At 40.9% G+C, this 15,108-nt stretch overlaps 1 protein-coding gene across 9 annotated transcripts in view; it reads left to right on the top strand.

Annotated features, from left to right (window-relative positions):
• ANKRD17 (ankyrin repeat domain 17) overlaps positions 1–15,108 on the top strand; it is a 118,100-nt gene that overhangs the window by 46,099 nt on the left and 56,893 nt on the right. For 8 of the 9 annotated variants that reach the window (XR_004000722.1, XR_004000723.1, XR_004000721.1 and 5 more), the window contains 5 exons: positions 736–892; positions 5,288–5,435; positions 5,946–6,093; positions 9,606–9,839; positions 12,555–12,649. Coding sequence is in view for 6 of the 9 variants with exons in the window: in XM_030565208.1 (XP_030421068.1) it covers positions 736–892; positions 5,288–5,435; positions 5,946–6,093; positions 9,606–9,839; positions 12,555–12,649 (782 nt within the window). In the remaining 3 variants the exon portion in view is untranslated. Of the gene's footprint in view, positions 1–735; positions 893–5,287; positions 5,436–5,945; positions 6,094–9,605; positions 9,840–12,554; positions 12,650–15,108 lie in introns of those variants that run through there. The other variant, XM_030565211.1, reaches the window with a different exon arrangement.

The raw sequence follows: 15,108 nt of genomic DNA, 5'->3' as shown, positions 1-15,108 counted from the left end.
CTCTCTCCTGGGAAGATATAGAGCTGTTCAGTGAAGTTCAGAAAGTGAGTGGGGCTAGCCAGACAGGGTGTGAAACTAGTGTTCCAGGGAGAAGTGCTGATGGAGCACAAATCCTGAGCAGCCTCCACCACAGGGCTCTATGCAGTTCTTAAAGAACTTGCAGAAATTGAAGCTTAAAGTTTCTCACTTCCTGAAACAAACATACTATTTTTAATAATTAGAACACGAATATTCATTTGGGATGGTTTGGTCTCAGATCAGAGATGAAATTGTTCTTGAAAGCTTTATAAAAAGCCGTATAACTCTTTGTCTCCCAGAGGTGGTACAAATGAAGAATGCCTGTTTTTATGAAGAAATGTTTAGGACACTAAAAAGAAGTTTTAGTTTTTAAAACTTGGAATGTACAAATTGTTGAATGAGGTCTTGTTCTGAAATGCAGTTGAAAAAAAAACATTTACCACATAGTTTTCAGTAACTTAAAATCACTCACTGGTCGGTGTTTTAAGGGAGTTGTCACCTGTGTGCTTTCAGTGTGAATGCAGCTATGTTACAGGATTATTGTTTAAAGTCATTTTAAAAAACATAAATGTCCAGTGTATCTGAAATTTTCCCGATACAATCAGTATTGGAATGGTTTCTATTAACATATTGTATGGACTGAATTTACACTTACTTTGTTACTTTTGTTTTCCTTTTTCGGTGTATGTATCCACTTGTCATAAATTGGAATGAAAGGAATAGGCAAATTATCCACCGCTGACGGTAAAGCATTTGCAGATCCCGAGGTGCTTCGTAGACTGACTTCCTCGGTCAGCTGTGCGTTGGATGAAGCTGCTGCTGCACTTACCCGAATGAGAGCGGAAAGCACAGCAAATGCAGGGCAGACGGACAAGTAAATAGATCTTTTGCATTTTTTCCCCTGCCACTTAAAACACATTCTATGTTTCTGTCCCTTTTCTTTCGCTATACAACGACATAGTTGTTGAGATTGAACTGGCTTCAGATTGTCAATTCTGAGCATATTCTTTGGACTTTTTATTTAATTCATTTGGCACTAAATGCTTTCCAGGTGGGAAATGCAAAATTCTTTTGCATGGGGTACTGGGAATTTAGGGACATCAGTACTAAAAGGGTTAACGCATTCAAGGAAAATTTTTATTTCACTGTCTTAGACATAATTTCAAATGTCAAACAAAATCTAGTTGGCTCAGAGCCTACTACAGTAGTGTGCTTTCCTCTTCAAATTTCTTCAGGAGATGATGACTCCTGAAACCAGTGGAAGAATTTTTTTTTTTTCTGTTGCCCACATTCTTATTTTTATTTGTTTTTTAAAAGAAAGTGGTTAATATAAACGGTGCTGAAGTAGTTTTAGGAAAATATCTAATTTGAGGATTGGGGAACAAATAAGATCAAGTCCCCTCTATGGACTTGTTATGTTAAAGCAGGAAGGGTGTGGTCCTATGGTTAGGGCAAAGGAGTGGGAGTTGGGAAGTGACTTCAGATCTCAGCTATGCCATACTTCTTGTAGAAGCTTGGACAGGTCCCTTAATCTGTCTCAGTTCCAAGTCTTCTGCTTGTACGTTACACCCCTGTCTTACACTTAGTCGTCTTTATTTAGAATACAAGCCCTTCAGGGTTGGGACTATGTCTTTTGGAGTGTTTGTACATCCTCTGGCATGACGCAGCCATGGTGTTGGTTGGGGCTTCAAAGCACTACTGAAATACATATATAATGGCAAAAAACTCAGTAATGCCTCAGTATGCCCTATTGACAAACATTACCCTTACTCTGCCAACCCCGCAGTTACTGAAATGTACAAGCTCTTCATCTCCTTTTAGGAGCCATTCATTCTCACCCACAAGATTCTAACTAATACTATTAAAGGACAGAAGGGGAGTTGTCACCTTCCCTCTAGCCTCTTAGAGCAATGTCTCAATATGCACATAGTCAAATTGGCCCTTGCACTATAAGATTCCGGAGCTTCCAGGTCCTCACGTACACACACTCACACTAGGATATGTCTGCACTGCAGTTAAAAACCCATGACTGGCCCATGTCAGTTCATTTAGGCTCCTGGGATTTGGACTAAGAAGCTGTTTTATTGTGGTGTAGGTGCTCAGGCTGGGGTCCTATTTCTGGGACCCAGGACCCTGCCCTCTTGCGGGCTATGCTGCAGTTACAATCCTTTAGCCTAAGCCCTGTGAGCCTGAGTTAGCTGACACAGCCAACCATGTGTGTCTAATTGGAGTGTAGATATGCCCTTAGCCAACTTCTTAGACTCTCACAGGTACAATTTAAGAACCATTTCACAGCCTTTTGCACCTCCCATGTGATTACTCACCAGATATCTCAAACCTGCACTTTCACTTATAGATTCATAGACTTAAGGTCAGAAGAGATCATTATGGTCATCTGATCTGACCTCCTGCACAATGCAGGCCACAGAATCTCACCCACCTGCTCCTGGAACAAACCCCTAACCTAAGTCTGAGTTATTGAAGTCCTCAAATCGTGGTTTAAAGACCTCACTTAACCATCATTAAAGCATTAGTTCTCTCATATTCCATCTCACAGCTGACAAGAGCCTTAATAATAAAAGCTGTCTGCCCTGCTGCTGACAGAGCCTACATAATTCTGCATTGAAATGATGCATACTGGATCCTAAAGGTACACATGCAGCTCTTCCTTTTGCTCTTACACTTTGAAAGGTGCAAAATACAGATTTCCTCATATCATAATCACAGCTCTATAACACGCCTCAAAGTATTCCACTCTGTTCCTCATATCACAAACACACCTTGACCGAGCAGGCACAACCGCGGCCCCCATCTGACCCACTCACCATGCTGGAGTATATGCACATAGTTCCCATTGGCTACTGCCATCTCCAGAGGAATGGAGGGAAAGTGGCATCGGCAACCTTTGTAATGTTTTGTCCTTTTAATAGTGTGTGTTGGAATCCCGTGGGTGAGAATGGCTCCTAAAAGGAGGTGAAGCGCTTAGACATTTCAGCAGCTGTGGGATAGGTAAAGTAACATTGTGTATGTTAATGGGACATATTGGAGCACAGCTGAAAGAGGGCAGAGTTAAGATTTCCTGGGCAACCTTAACTGTGCATTTGCTGTTTTTTTTCAGAAGCTTGAGTTTTGCTCAACTCAGCATTCTGGAATGTGATGTCATATCACTAGGCAACCTGAACTCTGCCTCAAAGTAATCTTTTGCCATTGAATTTTCTGTTTTGGAGTGGGTTTGTTTTTTTTAAAGGAAGAGAGATGTTGTTGGTAGGAGTTAGTAGTCATTTAGGCAGTTACGCATATCATGTCCTGCAGTATGCATACCGACCCAGCCCCTCCCCACGATCAGTTGGGACCCACCAGCCTTGTGTTGGCACACTTCTGCAGCTATGTCCTTGATCCAGTCATTGGGGTTCCCCTGTCCAGCCTGCCCCCAGCTTGTAGTATGGGGGTCTGGGTACAATAGTGAATGCATCTAGCTGAAGTCTTCATTTCCTGATATACAGACATTTCTGTTGACATTATTTCTTCCCCTCTTTTAACTCGACTCACGTGTTGTGCCTGGAATGAAGGACAACTATGTTACAATGCGGTGTTCCTTGTCATGTTTCTGAGGGTTGGAAGGTAGCAAGACCAGCAAGAGAAATCACACAGAGTTTCTGTTCCAAAATATTGATAGTTGTGTTTTGAGAGAAAAATCCTCTGACCCTTGTCCAATAGATACATCCCATCTCCAAGAAACATTAAGGTGTCAGAACTACTAATGTTTTTATGCCATACTGTATGCATTTGCCGGTCAGTCGTGTACCCTCCAATTTCCCGATTGAGGTGCTTTCAGTATTTACGTATAGCTTTCATATTGTTGTGATAGCTATTATTCAGATGCCCAACCAAATCAGTGTCAACACATGGACACACATCTCTGTGTTCCAGATCTGCTTTTATTGATTGTATGAGGTATGTCAGGAATAAAGCCTGCATAGTTTCTGCCTGAATGAATCATCACTGTGCTTGGTAGATGACAACCTCATCAGCAGAGATCCTAGTTTTCCGTGATTAAAAAAAATCCCCAAATTCTCTGATTAAAAAAACATAAAAATCTGCATTTTTCTGCAATATAAAATGAAACGCTGAACTTTAGTTTCTCTAGCCCCACTATGCAGTGGGACCTTGTTTATCCAATCCAACTGGTACCAGAGCCAGGTCAGAGAAGCAAAAATTCACATAATCTGGAGAATGGGCAAAACTTCAGCCCCAGGAGGCTGAGGCTGAAACTCTCCAGATTATCTGAATTTTTGCTTATCCAATTTGGTCCCACTTAGATTGGATAAACGGGGTTTCACTGTAGTTAAACATAAGCTTTTGCATTTTGAGAAAAAATCAAAAGATTCTATCTAAAAATCGTATTCTGTGTTTTTCCTTGGCAAATGGATTTTTAGGATCGCTGCTCATAAATTACCAGATGACACTGCAGAGTAGGCAAAACATGATGCCAATGCAGGCCATCTCTTTCCACCCAAATCAGCCTTTTAGTCAGCAGTCCTCATATCATGGTGTACTGCTTCCTCTCATGCAAATTTCTTCCTGCTTGCTTATCACCCAACCTTACTTCCCTTTTCCCCCCTTCCCTGAAAGTCCTATGTCTGGCTCCTTCTCACCTGATATAACAAGAACTTTGGTTAGACTGGCGGCTAGCTATTCTGCCATTGCCAGATAAACCTCCCTTAAAATGAAAGCATTATAGCAGAGACAACTTGTAGCAAACAATAAAGTTATTAAATTTTTATTGCACAGAGGTATAAAGGTTCAGATTAGAAACATCAGTGGCAGGGTTCACGTGGGGCAATGGTCAGACCTATGACTGTACACTGCTGCTATTCCATCACCTAGACTTTTCCTTGTTTCTTTTTATATATATAAAAAAAAATAGGAAGTTTCATAAACTAAAATGCTACATGATGGGCTTGAAAATGTTTGTACTGGATTCTGTTTTACCAGAGCTTAAAGTGGCAGAAGCACTAACTGCTCATGAGAGTTCTTATTTTTCAAATGACATGTTTATACTGTATTTCAACCTTCATTTTCATTATGGTTTCCTGTGTTTTTTCCATCACGCTTTTCTCGTTTGTCTTGTATTGACTGCATCATGACAACAGGTCAGGTTTGTATTTGAAAAGAGCATAGTACTTCTACTCTACTCACATAGGTATTTCTTTATGCTTAAAGTGTAGTTACAATTTCATTTTCTGATGATGTGATTTTACCTTACTAGCCGCAGTTTGGCAGAAGCTTGTTCAGAAGGAGATGTCAATGCTGTGCGAAAGTTGCTAATTGAAGGGAGAAGTGTGAATGAGCACACAGAAGAAGGGGAAAGTCTCCTTTGTTTAGCTTGCTCAGCTGGATACTATGAGCTTGCACAGGTTAGTTTCCAGTGCTATCTTTTACACAGTATATAAAGTACTGTACTGGTGTATCTCTGTCTGGTTTTTGTGGTATTATAGAGCCCAAGTAACATTTCAGTTACTTACATTTTCAACAGATGAAAGCTCTGTTCATTAGAAAAAATTTGCATTGCTAACAGGCACTTTGTATATACAGATGTGCCCCGACTTACACAATGGTTCCGTTCTGGAAAGCCCTGCGTAACTCGAATTTTGCGTAAGTTGGAAACGGATACCCGTATGTTACGCAAAAATTTTCACAACTCAAAAATCCTATTTCTGGCTTATGGAACTTTTTTCCGTAAGTGCAAATTTGCGAAAGTCGGGTCTTGCATAACCTGGGGAGCATCTGTATAACATTTGAAATAAACTATTACAAGACATAATGAGTTCACAAAACGAGATTGTATACAGAATTTAATTTTAAGCTCTATGACAATTTGGGCATTTGGCATCTTACAATAACACTTATTGCCCGTTCTGCCAAAGGTTCTTCTGGCGATGCATGCTAACGTAGAAGACCGAGGTATTAAAGGAGACATAACACCTTTAATGGCTGCTGCTAATGGCGGACACGTCAAAATTGTGAAGTTGCTGCTAGCTCATGGTGCTGATGTCAATGCACAGTCATCAACAGGTAATAAATGTGCTATGATGAAGACTGAATATCTGAGTTTTGTGTCACAGAAATTTACTTTTTTGTGTCTTTGTGCGTCTGATGTCCTTCTGGTGAGTGGGTTTTTTGTTTCCCCCCTCCAGTGTGTTTGCCTGTTGCTTTCATATTTCTTTGAGAAATGAAAAATATTAATTGATTCCAGACATATGGTCAGTATTGCTAGTCTGAATCAAACAGGAAGTTGAAGTTTACATTTGCCTTTTTCACTTTTGCAGTAACTGTTACTCCATCTTCATTTGCAAGTGGTGATAAAGTTCATTCCTGCCCAAATAGTAGACTATAGATCACAATGTGTATGTTACAAAAAAAATCCTGAGTGAAACAACACGTACTATGATTTTCAGGTGCCATGTGTCAGTTTCAGAGCAAGTGCACCTGCTTCTTCCTCCTCCATGGTCCACCAGGGACATCCACTTTAGGCTTATGGCTCCTCACCATCCCCTCACTTGGGCAGAAAGTCGTATCTCACTCTCTTTGGAGGTTTCAAGGCTGCATAGCTCCCTGCCTCATTGAGATATCCTCAGGAAGCCAGATTGCCTAAAAAGGCCAGCACTTGTGCTTTTCTTTCTCTGTTGCTCTCTCTCTGGACTATGACAAGAGCATTGTCTGCATTTATAAGTTACTACACAGCTCCTTCTAAGCAAACACATTCATTCTTAAGTTAAGAGCGTTACAGAGAAGACATTAAAACAGTAAAAGAACCTACACAGAGACTAAAAAGCTTACAGAGGACACTTCCAATCCAATGTAGGGCTGTGATAGGCTTTAGTCCTTCAAAACCCACAACTGGGTTTTCCCTATGATTATAAATGCTTTTGTCTTAGATCCAGATCAGCAACTGGGCAAATCAGTCATTTCTTTAAACAGCCCAGGCCTTCAATCTTGGCCTCCTGTGACTGGCAACCAGGAGACAATGACTTTCTTGTCTGAGTAACTTCAAAAGGCTGAGTATTTGCATACCTGGATTTAGGAATTTGGATTAACCTCTTCCTTAGGGGTTCCCCAGGAAATCCATTTACACTTACTGTCCCAAAAGTCCATACCTGTGTTACACATTTTCAATATACTCTATTGAACTCCCAGGTCTCAAATCTGCCACTCCCCCCACCCGCCTCCCTTGCCCCCGGTTACATACAATCTCAGTCTACAATAATACATAAACTTAATACAATAAGGTCTTTCAAGGATATTTTTGAGAAAATTGCCATATCAGTCACACCTTGAAAATCTCCAAAGGGTTGTAAGTGGCAGAAATTTTGATAGTTTTCATGGGTTTGGGACCCATAGCATGAGTTATGTGACTGCTTGGACCTTTAGAGCATTGCAGGAGCTATGGGTGAAATCTTGGCTCTGTTGAAGTTAATGATAGCTCTCCTTTTGACTTTAATAAGAGCAGGATTCACCCTATAATTCTAGACTCTGGACAGCTGCAGTTGTACGCCGCTTGAGAGACTACAGCTGTATTATCATGAATACAAGTTAGATGATAGGTATTTGCTGTATTTAGCAGATGATGAAATTGAAGTTCTATTTGGAGACATACCTTTGTTATACATTTAACTTACCAACTGTTTTTATTTTACTGTTTGGAGAGGCTTGGAAATCACTAGATTTTTCTGATTGCGTGAGCAATCTACTTAAAAAAAGTATAGGCATAGTTCTTTGTGACTATTGATCCATTTGGCATTGTATGATAGTCTTTTCCCTAAAGGTATGTAGATAATGTTAAGTGTTTGTAAACCCAGATCAGTGAATAGTTTCAAAAGTGAAATTTCCTTAGCAATGAAATAAATTGAAGCAAAAATCTGTGAAGACAATGACAAAGACTATATTATACTATTTTGTGCATAATTTGGATAGTTCATTATTGACTACTTATTTGTTTTGTTGCAAATGATTGCTTGCTTGAATTCTGGCAGAGATTAGCTGGACAAAGGGTGAATGTGAGAAGGTTTTTTTGCAGTTTCTTTTGCCAGATTATTTTTTTGTGTGTGTAATCTGTTTCAGTGCATAACTTCATGAATGATTTGCCAGGGCTTGACCCCCTCTGGGTGGTGGGGAGCCACACCAGCTCCCTGCACACAGTTGATATTCGGGGGAACTAGTCTGGCCACAGGGTCTTCCTCTGCAGCCCTTGCGGTACTGGAACAAACACCATAAGCCCTGGGTCAGGGCAGGCAACAACAGTAGGCCCAAGCCTTCGCAGGCCAGGGGGACAGCCACCCACGAGTTGGGTGGCAGGGGGGACGCAAGCCCTCCCACTCCACTGCAGAAGACCCGCTGCTGAGTCAGTGGGGTTCCTAGTCGCAACACACTGACTTGGGCTCTGGCAGTGCTGCAGCCAGACTAGGGTCGGCTGCCCCCGAGCTACTTCCCAAATCCCCCTCGGGTAGTACCTGGGTCAGAGTGTTGTCCTCTGAGGGGTCCAGCACTGTGGGCTCCTCAGGGTAATGAGCGAGCGGGGTTCTCCCAGTCGCGGGATAGATGGGAGGCGTCTAGCTTCTCCAGTGGCTGGGGCCTTACTGAGCTCTGAGGACGAGCCTTTATACTTCCAGAGGGGCAGGCTCAGAGCTCCCTAGCTCTGCCCACTCCGGCCTCTGGATAGGCTGTTCCCTCTCCGGGGTGGCGGGGAGCCACACCGCCTCACTACATGGATAAATTTTGTTTTTAATTCTGTATTTTAGAGAAACTACTTCTGGGCAACTGCAAGTGTCCTTGCCAGTCCTCCAGTAGAGTGTTAACTGTTGAAGCCTTGGTTATGAATTGATTTACAAATATGTTGCTGTCAAGAAACTATTAAAAAACATTAGAAGAGTAGGAAATTTTTTCGTTACCAAATAGTTGTCAGGAAGTAGAGTAGCATTATCACTCCCGTTTAAAAAAAAAAAAAAAAAAAAAAAAGAGGGGGAATGTTCATGTTGATATTATCTGTGATTCATAAAAGAATGAGAACAAGTATATGTAATGAAAATATGCTGATTCCAGCTCTGGATACTGAAAACTAACTCTTTGGGAATAAGTATTGAAATCATCTTATCTAAGGCAGTTCACTCCACTCCTTAATTGATTTAACATCTGCTTTCCTTTGTGCAGAGTAATATCACTAGACTGAAACTGAAAATAACACATTCTTCACACTGCCCATTAAATTATCAGTGTGGAGATGGTCATGCCAGAAGTTGCATATTCACATGGAGAAAAATGGGAGTGATTTCATTCCCTCCCCCCCAATCAGGGGGCAGTTCAGGGTTTTAGTCTCTCAGCATTGTTATACATGTGAAAAGTTGTTTTTAATTGTACTGTTTCTTGAGCTGTAACCTGAAAATGTTATAACCATTTTTTAAAATATCCGTGTTAATATTAAGTATTGAAATGGGGTCTGAGGGTAAGTGGGATGTAGAAATAATTCCTGTTGCCAAAACAAAATATCTGAATAACTTTTGTTTTTTGTTTTTTCTCTCTTCTGGTACTAGGCAACACAGCACTTACATATGCCTGTGCTGGGGGCTATGTAGATGTGGTGAAGGTGCTGTTGGAATCAGGCGCTAGCATTGAGGACCACAATGAAAATGGTCACACTCCACTTATGGAAGCAGGAAGTGCTGGACACGTGGAAGTAGCCAGAGTGCTGTTAGAAAACGGAGCAGGAATCAATACACATTCCAATGAATTTAAAGAGAGTGCACTTACATTGGCTTGTTACAAAGGTGCAGTATCAGTATTAAAGCCTTTTACTTTTTTTGTAGAAATTTTCCTAAAAAACCTTGCTTTCCTTAATGAGCTTTAGTATACAACCTAAAATTATTAATTAAATGGTTACAGATAGGTATAGATTTTGCAATTCATTAAGGACCAGCGTCTGATCCTTTAACCCTGATTTAGTACCTTCCATTAAAATCAATGGGGCCACTTATGGAGTGAGATACTATTCAATGTAAGTATGTCGGAATCTGGTCCTAATTTTATCTCTTATTTATTTACATAAGGTTTTAAATCTTATTAGGCCAGTAAAATAACCAGTAAAAGTGCAAACTTTCATGAAGAAATGCTGTTAACTGAAAATCAGAGCAATGATTTATTTACTGCGCACTACCAAAAAAAAAAAGTATCTAGCTTCTTGAAAATAAGCTGCTCGTTGAACAAAATATGAAAAACATTTCTATAAGTGCTTGAGGATTAAGCCCTTATTTGGAGAAAATGATATTGGGGGACCAACATATTTTGTAATAGTTTATTATATTTGCTCTGGACAAAGTCCACTATTATAATTCAGTGAAACATGTAGAAAAGACCCTTAGTAATATCTTTATATGTAGTGCTTTTAATCTGTAGATCCCAAGTGCTTTCCAAAGGTCAGTATTATTACTCCTATTTTATAGATGGGGAGACTAAGCCACAGAGGGGAAGTGACTTGTCCAGGGTAGTGGCACAGCCAGAAAGATAATTCAGGTCTTCCGAGTTCTGTTCCAGGGCATAATCCATTGGAGAACACTGCCTCCCTTTTAGGCAACTCTCTCTATTAGATCACCCAAACCTATGGAATGCAAGTCTTGTTTACTTCCGTTAGAAGGCCACAGCTGTTAAATGAACTAATTTGTCCCTCAAATGGTTACTTAAGGCAGGTTTCACTGAAGTGGTTACAATGGATCTATGCTCTCTAGAGTCCGGTCTGTAGTCTACATACTTACGTGGCTGCATCAGCATAGTAGCTGAGCACTGAGTTATTTGGCTGATTATGTTAATTTTGCTCTAATCTTTGTGATAAAAATTTTCTGATTGGTCCTGTTGCATTGTTCTGTTACCTTAGGTAATGGGATGTAGTTTTTGATGGTGCTTAGAAAAGAGTAAGTAGTGATGGAGTCTTCTGAAAATGAATTATAACAGAGCAATATGATTGGATTTTGAATCCTGGTCTATGAGCTTTGGAAGCAGAATAAAAAGCAAACAGCTCAAGTTGTTACTTGCACAACTCCTCACTCTTTTGCATAGGAAAGAACTTGGAGTTCAAGGTGACTGTGTTCAAAGTGCTCCTTCAGTTTGTATTCTTTTCTTTCTTGGAGGTTCTGAATTTTTTTGGCTTTCTAATTTGCTTCCAGATCTCGTGTCTGAGGCTTGAAAACCTGTGTGTGACTCTGTTGTTACCACTATTTTCTATTGCTGTCTTGGCTTGCAGGATTCTTCCCCCGTAATTAACTAGTAAAAAGTTGAAAATGGATTGTGTCACAGGTACAGGCCCAGCTGTGCCTTTGGACCCCTCTCTGGTTTGGGAGTGAACCCTCTTCAGGCGTTAGCCTCTTGTTCCACCTCTCAATCCCTCAGTGCTCCCACTCTTATAAAAGATCCTGAGCTGCTGCTTACTGTATAGCAATTGTGATTTCTTAGCAAGTCAGACTGGGCTCAGCACCTGCAAATCTTCCCTTTGGGGTCACTGGTACATAGATTGACAAGACCGCTTTCTTAAAACAAAATATGTTTAATCTTAAACATAGGAACACAGAAACATGGGAGAGAATTTTGAAAACTGTTTATACACATCTATCACGCATGGATTACCATCCCCCTGGAAATTTAGGAAGGCCCTGCCATTTCAGACCCCCTCCAGAGGGCCTGTGTGTGCATCAGCCTGTTCCTTTCCTGCAGGCCCAAATAACTCTGTCCCTCCTTCTGGAGAATGAGTTAATTGGTAGTGTCCCTTTGAACTTTAGGCTCTCAGCCTTGCCAAAACAGCTGTGTACTTTGGCTGGAGGTGGAAAGTAGCCATCTGCTCAGATAATCTCAGGTATTTTCTCTTAATTTATTGACCTATTTACCAGGAAGTTATTCATCTAGAGACATTGTGCTGCCTTTCTGCTGGTTTCCTAAGACTCTGCTGTTAAACTAAATCCACCTATGCATACAATGAATTAATCCTATACAGTCATACAATAAAAGATTTTCCGTAAACTGGTCACATACAGAATTCATAAATAGATGGACAGCAGCCTTTCACAGAATGCTTGCAGTTAAAGTTAGGATTAAACCAATCAGTCTAGTATTCTTTCTGGACAGTGTCTGAAGTCCCTATAAAGCGATATGAAATTTGTGCTATTAATTTAGCATTCTTGTAGCATATCACATGGAATACTGCACTTGTAAACTATTTTATTGATTAGATAATGTGGGTTATGATGCTTACAGTAAAAGTCTGATTTTTACCCTTGCTAAAAATATGGGAGGTGGAAATGGTGATTTCCAAAGTAATTTTCTTTGTTTATGATATTGTAACTGAGTCATGTGTTGTTTAACTACATATGTTAAAACTTTCCTGCTGTGCTTCAGTCTGTGAAAACACACACACACACACACACACACACACACACCAGAGGAATGTGACTTGTTGAACAGGTTTTGAGGTTTTTATTAATTATGTATTTTCAATTTAGGCCACTTAGAAATGGTGAGGTTTCTTCTGGAGGCAGGTGCAGACCAGGAGCATAAAACAGATGAAATGCACACTGCTTTAATGGAGGCTTGTATGGTAAGAAACAAATACATTGCTGTAGCATGGAAGCTTATTTAGCATTTCTCCATTTGCTGGAGAAGATCCACAAAACAACAATCCTCTTGTCTATTTGGTACACAATCTAATTTAAATTATATATGTCCATTCATTGTCCCTTGTTATTTTTATCTCTCCCATACTCAACAGAGGGTAAAGAAAACATGGGTTAAGACAATACTATTCTAAAGCAGGATGATCTAAATTAGCACTCATTTTATGCTTCACAATAATATATGTTGTACTGAGTACACTCTTGTCTGCTGTGCTGGCACTTGTTTGGCCATGTTCCAATAAAAGATATTAGAATTTGGTTATTTCTGAGGCCTGCACAAAGAAGTCTTGAAATAAGTGAGTAGTATTTTCCTACACTTGACAGGCTCATATCTTAACTACAGTCATTCTGGCTTGAAAGAAGAGCTTTGAACTTAAAGATAACCTTCAAATCTTCTCACAGAAAACCCTAAACTGTAGTAATATCAACTGAATGCTCCCAGTGGTCACATTAAAAGGTGCATTTAACAGATAAATTTAAAATATACATATTCTTTCATGTTAAACTTATATGCTAAATGCTTATCTTTGCTTGGTTACTGAAGGCATTCAGCACATGCTGCTGCAGTTCAGAGAAGCTTGTTTGAAAAAATAAAACAAAACTTGCCATGTGTAGACCTTCCGTTTTCCATGTGTTCCTCTTTTACAAAAATTCTTGCTCTAGATCACATGACTCTATAGTCATTTAAAAATAATCTGTCATGACAGTGATAGTAGGTGAGATCTCATAGGCGACTACAGCCCTTCAAAGTTAGTTTGGTTAAAAATATAAATGAGATGTGGGTGATCATCCGTTTTACGCTGTGTTTTATTTTTGTCAACTTTTTTGGCAACAACTACAATCGTCCATCATCCAAGGGATAGCAATGAAAGTCATATCATACACAGGCTTGGTCTAACCTAGGCCTGGTTTACATTACACGTTTGTACCGATTTTAGCAGCGTTAAACCGATTTAACGCTGCACCCGTCCGCACAACGAGGCCCTTTATATCGATATAAAGGGTTCTTTAAACTGGTTTCTGTACTCCTCCCCAACGAGAGGAGTAGTGCTGAAATTGGTATTACCATATCGGATTAGGGTTAGTGTGGCCGCAAATCGATGGTATTGGCCTCTGGCGGTATCCCACAGTGCACCACTGTTACCACTCTGGAAAGCAATCTGAACTCGGATGCACTGGCCAGGTAGACAGGAAAAGCCATGTGAACTTTTGAATTGCATTTCCTGTTTGCCCAGCATGGAGCTCTGATCAGCACGAGAGGTGATGCAGTCCCAAATCCAAAAAGAGCTCCAGCATGGACTGTACGGGAGATACTGGATCTGATCGCTGTATGGGGAGACAAATCTGTTCTATCAGAGCTCCATTACAGAAGACGAAATGCCAAAGCGTTTGAAAAAAATCTCCAGGCTATGATACAGAGTCCACAGCACAGTGCTGTGTGATAAGCTTAACAGAAAGCCAAAGAATCAAATGGACGCTCATGGAGGAAGGGAGGAGGGACTGAGGACTCCAGCTATCCCACAGTCCCCGCAGTCTCCAAAAAGTATTTGCATTCTTGGCTGAGCTCCCAATGCCTGTAAGGTCAAACACATTGTCCAGGGTGGTTCAGGGTATATCTCGTCAAGTTACTCCCCCTCCCACCCCGTGAAAGAAAAGGGAAAAAAAATTGTTTCTTGACTTTTTTCAATGTCACTGTATGTCTACTGCATGCTGCTGGTAGACGCGATGCTGCAGCAGTGAACAGCAGCATCCTCTCCCCTCCCTTCCCCGGTGGCAGATGGTACAGTGCAGTAGGACTGGTAGCCATCATCGTCGTCATCCCATGAGTGCTGCTGGCTGGCTTCAGGTGAGGTCGGCCGGGGGCGCCTGGGTAAAAATGAGAGTGACTCCAGGTTATTCACGGTGACAGTGACAAAAGGAAAAACAGGCTCCATGGTTGCCATGCCATGGCGTCTGCCAGGGCAATCCAGGGAAAAAGGGCGCGAAATGATTGTCTGCCGTTGCTTTCACGGAGTGACGACATTTACCCAGAATCCCCCGCGACACTGTTTTTGCACCATCGTGCATTGGGATCTCAACCCAGAATTCCAATGGGCGGGGGAGACTGCGGGAACTATGAGATAGCTACGGGATAGCTACCCACAGTGCAATGCTCCAGAAATCGACGCTAGCCTCAGTACATGGATGCACACCACCGAATTATTGTGCTTTGTGTGGCTGCATGCACTCAACTTTATACAATCTGTTTACATAACCAGTTTATGTAAAATTGGAATAATCCTGTAGTGTAAACATACCCCTAGTATTCAGTTCCTGTGGTTGTGGTTTGTTGACTTATGACCCATACAGTTCACTATTAATTGTTCAGCTGCCTCTATCCAAG

Source organism: Gopherus evgoodei, chromosome 5 (assembly GCF_007399415.2).
Source record: "Gopherus evgoodei ecotype Sinaloan lineage chromosome 5, rGopEvg1_v1.p, whole genome shotgun sequence".
Taxonomy (NCBI): Eukaryota; Metazoa; Chordata; order Testudines; family Testudinidae; genus Gopherus; species Gopherus evgoodei.
This window is presented reverse-complemented; position numbering and strand designations above follow the sequence as displayed.